General features: G+C 49.5%; 1 protein-coding gene across 1 annotated transcript in view; it reads right to left on the bottom strand.

Annotated features, from left to right (window-relative positions):
• Positions 1-278: 278 nt before the first annotated feature.
• The window catches only part of POLA1 (DNA polymerase alpha 1, catalytic subunit), a 314,044-nt gene continuing 309,381 nt past the window's right edge, over positions 279-4,941 (bottom strand). The window contains exon 40 of the mRNA XM_055337985.1: positions 279-1,489. Coding sequence (XP_055193960.1) covers positions 1,347-1,489 — 143 coding nt within the window. The 3' untranslated portion in view covers positions 279-1,346. The remainder of the gene's footprint in view (positions 1,490-4,941) is intronic.

The raw sequence follows: 4,941 nt of genomic DNA, 5'->3' as shown, positions 1-4,941 counted from the left end.
AGGCAGGCGCTAAACCGCTGCGCCACCCAGGGATCCATTTACTTCATCTCTTAAAGTACCCAAAGGCCACAGGAATTCTCCCAAATGTGGCTCAGAACATTTGGACATACATCACTCGGGCATCTCCGAGCTTAACTGGAGCTGGCTGAGGTCTGGGAAGGGGATGGTCTCTGGGCAAACCCTACTCCTGGCTGCCACCCCTAGCCAACATTGTGTACCTGATAAAGATTCACTGCAACTACTTTCCTTTCAGAAAACTTTATTTAAGTAGAGAAAAAACAGTACAACATATTTTTCTTTTAGAAAAACAGGTAGACATTTGAGAAAAAATACAGTGTACAGGGGAAATAGATTTTGTTAGTAATAACCTTACCAATAATGTAAAATGGGAAGATCGCTATACTGAAATACATATGGCTTCCGGCGAAGAGGCACCAGTGTGAAGAAATGGGAAAAACAAAACAAAACAAACAAAACAATCCCCCCCAACACAAAACAGCACCTGGGCCAATTAACCAAACCTCCTCCCAATTTCTTCTGAATACAGCACAATGATCTTTGCCCCGTCCCCTATACATTTTAAAGGAATTGTTATAGGATATCAAATTATTTTAAATGTGTTTTCCTACTACATAAACCTTAACCTGGACTTTCTACTTAAGGGGGAAAAAAAGGAATGTGAATGTAAAACACCTGTCCAGTGTGTGTGTGTGTGTGTGTGTGTGTGTGTGTGCACGTGCAACTTTGGAGCGATTCAATAAACAAGTAAGCTCTGTTTAATCTATTTAGTAAATGCAAGACTTCTCTATCTCCCCCCTCGGCTACCTATATAAAAGACAAGACTGAAAAGGGCAGCCACTCCTGGAGCCAGCGGCTGGGGCAACAGTTGGGTTCAGACGGGTTTAATTGGCGTGTGAAAAGGCAAAACGTTAGCGCTCCTACCAGGCTTCATAAATCTCTTTCTGGGGGCATCTCGGCTGAAGGCCCTGGGGCAAAGCGCGGGGTCCCTTGCATTCCAGCCACTCTCAATTAATTTCTCCTCCCTCACCGGCCCCTCCCCTAGAAATCCAGTCCCAAATCCGAAGCAGCTCGCCCTTCCCCCGCTTTGCGAAGGGCTCTAGGCCGACTTTTCAATGGTAAGGGCCAGGTTGTAATAGGAAGGTTCTTCTGACGCTCTCTGACGCTCTGACGGGGTAGGTGGGGGAACGCCCTCCCCAGCCACACGCACACAAACAGGAGATGCAGTCCTCAAGGAAACTGATGCGCAGCAGCAGTTCGGTGGCGTGGAGGTGCCAGGAAGCTGGGCGTCTTCCTCCCCCCATCCCCCCGCCACTTCTGGGGTTCCCTCAGGGCCTCACAGCACAGTCTGCGAAGAGTTTGCTGAGGTTCACTTCTGAGTAGCCACTTCGGGACAGGAACTGCTCTGCTGTGTTCCTGAGTTTCTGGTAGTCCTGACGAACTTTTAAGGTAAAAACCTTCTTCAACTTATCTAAAAAGAAATAAAAATAAAAGGTTTACAAGTCTCACAGGCTGCACCTTTAAAGACCATTCAGCATTTATTTGCCAAGCACTAGAGAAGAGGGTGCGGGTTCTCTCTGCAGTTCCATGTCTCGGATATCCTCACGGTCCTGTTGCTGGTCTACACCCAGGGCCAATCCCACGCCCGGGGGTGGGGGGGGGCAGGTGGGACCCCTGCGGTCCTCTGTGGACGCCTTTCCTCCTTTACCCTGCCCGCCACTTCTCACCACCTAGCTGACTAGGGCACCGAGGGACGGGCAGGGCCACGCTCCACCGATGCGAGCTGCAGGTGGCAGGCCTGTGTGCAGCAGCCAAGGTGAACTCCACCTGCAGCCACCACTCTCGCAGCGCTGTCGAGCATCTGCATGCAACTGCCTGCAAAGTATGGATGTGGCGGGAAATACTTTGTCTCAAGGGAAGCCAGAGCCTCTCAGCGCAAACTCCCTGGAGCAGCTGGGCCCAGTTGGCTTTCAGGCCCTCCGAGCTGTGTCCCTCTGCCGTACAAAACTCCTCTGCTCAAAGAACTCAGTGAGGGGTAGGCTGTCTGGAGAGCACCTGTCCGTTGGTGAGATTTCCTCGTCGTCGTCCACACTGTATGCCGGTGAACTCTGGGTATGACGCAGCCATTCCTGTGTTTCCTGCTGCTTCCACCCATTCCTCTCCAGCCTTCCCATTCTGCAAGGGGCACTACAGCCTGACGGCAGATCCTTCCTTTCCCTCCCCAGAGCCTGCTACCTCTACACTTGGTTTGTTTAGAGGAGCAGTAGGGCCGAGACGCCGAGGTCTGATCTTTGGACGGTCAGGGTGATCCCTAGAGGAGGCACCCTTGCCCAGGACGCTGAAGACAACACAGTTTTGGTTCAAAGCTGCTCAGGAACCCTGTCAGGTGTTTGGAGAGGCCGACTGCAATTTTTTTAAATCCCCGTTTGGTGGCTGAGGAAAGTGGGAGGTTAAGTCACTCACCCGAGGTGATACAGCTGGAAATCCGGGATCAAGAAGCGCAAGCCCAGGTATCCAGAACCCCGAGTCCACACTTGGGAGGACAGGCTCACTTGTGCACCCCCCTCACCCCACCCTGTGGTTAGGGCTCCCAGATGCGCAGGCCCCAGATGCCGGCCTGTGCCGAGCCAGGCTGCCCAGAGCCCCGGAATAGGAAAGCATCGGGAAGCAAACACGGAAGGGAGTGCACATCAAGCACAAAAAGGAAATCCCCACTGAAACAGAGCGACACTGAAGCCTACGAAACACCCGGAAAACTAAAGCTGGTTTTCAAGATTTTTGTTCCTTAGCTACACATTCCCATTTGTTCTCCACAACCTTTTCTAAATTACATCAATTGCCTTTCAATAAAACAACAACAAAAAGTTTTGTGGAGAGGATTTAAATGCTGAAGGGGGGGTGGAAAAAGAGAGGCGAGGAGAGAGGGGGAGAGGGAGGGGGAGGGGAGAGAGAGAGAGAGATATTGAGGCAAGCAGGCAGGCATCGGTAGCGGACTATAGAAAGACACTTTGAAAGTTCTAATTATCCGAGTCTGGGAATACACAACAATGGCCCTGAGCAGTGGCGGCCGCCTCCCGGCAGGCCAGAGCAGCAGGCCGGCACCCCGTGCGTGTGAATGACACAAGCGCAGGTGCTGACTGGGGAGCACATTTCAAGAGCTGCCGGAATAAGGAGCAGGGGAGGAAGGGAGAGGGCATCGCTCCTGATGTGTTTACCTCCTCTGCTGATGGGATATTGACTTTTCCCACCAGGTTGGTTAGAAAGGGGACTATTTACGCTGCCACACAGCAGAGCTAGAATGACAACCAGCGTCACTCGGTGCTGCTTCTTCGTAAAAGACAAGTGTGACCGCCGGCATATCCCATAGCCGGTCAATACAGCCAAGGCACCATTCCACGCCAGTTAGACATGCAGATAAAAGCTCCCACTTGTTTCCTCAATGAGAATTTAATCAATAACGTATGGAAGGTCTTCTGGGAAACAGAACTGCAGGAGCAGGCACAGGCGTGTCAGAGGGGGAGCTGTGGGGGGACAAGGGCTCACCCCTTCTTTGGGGTTTTCCTTGGCCCCCATCAGGCAGGCACCTCGGCCCTCCACATTAGGCTTCACAAGAAATCCTGCTTCCTTGACTGCTACACCCACCACCGCAGAACTCAAGGGAAAAAACCAGTGGTAAATGGTGGAAACCAGTTAATGTGGCCAGTAACAGCTGATTCCTTCTCCCAGCTCTGGTTTTGGGAGTTGGTAAAGAGGCCACTGGCATTGGCACTGCAGGTCAGGCACCCGGTGACAACTGTGCAGAGGTTCCAAGAGGCTGTTAGGCAAGGGGCAGAGAAGACCAGCCCAGCCCAGTCCACGGAGATGCCAGGGGCCGGGGCCTTGGCTGTCTCAAGGACCAGTGTGCAGAATCCCAACTTCGTCAACTGGCGAAGGAGATGCTCTGTCTACACACAAGTGCATCAAGCCAACTAGACTGCAGTGGACTGAACTATGAGCGGAAATCACGGATCTTAATACACCAGCGAAGCGAATCTGGGAATAACCTCCAGGGAACACTTATCTATAGCTTAGTGGTGCTTTCCACATGCTGACTCCTTAGAGTTATATACTGGTTGGCAAGAATATCCTGTCCCTAGCCTTTATGAAAACAGCGAAAAACAAGGTAGCCTAGAAATTAGTCACACAGTATTTTATCAAACACTAACATGAACCGCTAATCTAAAAGGTGGTTTCTACTGATTACAAATAAAAAACCTCAACGCGAGGCTGGCAAGCCACAGTGTTTTCTATATGAGATGAACTAGACCATCACCTGTAGGTTGAACTTGTCTTAAACATTTTATTTAAAAGTTAATGGATCCCACTGAGGGCGACACTTGATGGGATGAGCACAGGGTGATATGCTGTATGTTGGTAAACTGAACTCCAATAAAAAATAATAATTAAAAACAAAGTTAACGGATCCAATCAGACATTAGAACTGCTGGATAAAATGGGAGTATTCTCCCGTCTAAGGAAAGCATCTCTACTTCAGAGATTTTATTTCCATATCAGTAAACCAAAAATCTCTTTCAGCTGCGCTCTTTGTAAAACCCCTTTTGGACTTCAGGAAACACACTCAACTAGAAACCAGGAGGCAAAGACATTTTAACATCGCCTACTGGTTATTTTATTTTAATTAAGGCAGGCTTAGGCACACAGGCAGCAGCCGTCTCTGTTCTGAATGTCTGTTTCATTTATTTCCGTGCAAAGGTATCAAACAACAGTCAGTTATAATTGATTCTGTCAGGTGTTATACAGTCAGTCATAATTGTCTCTGTGTAGAGGTGTGTCAATTTACTATATCTGAATTAAATATTCTGTCAATTATGAAATCAGGTAATAATTTCAGTCAGTTTTTTAATTGCATGGCTTCCCACCATA

The sequence above is a fragment of the Nyctereutes procyonoides genome, unplaced genomic scaffold (genome assembly GCF_905146905.1).
Source record: "Nyctereutes procyonoides isolate TBG_1078 unplaced genomic scaffold, NYPRO_anot_genome, whole genome shotgun sequence".
NCBI lineage: Eukaryota > Metazoa > Chordata > Mammalia > Carnivora > Canidae > Nyctereutes > Nyctereutes procyonoides.
The sequence above is the reverse complement of the archived record's forward strand: the minus strand, read 5'-3'. Positions and strand labels throughout refer to the sequence as shown.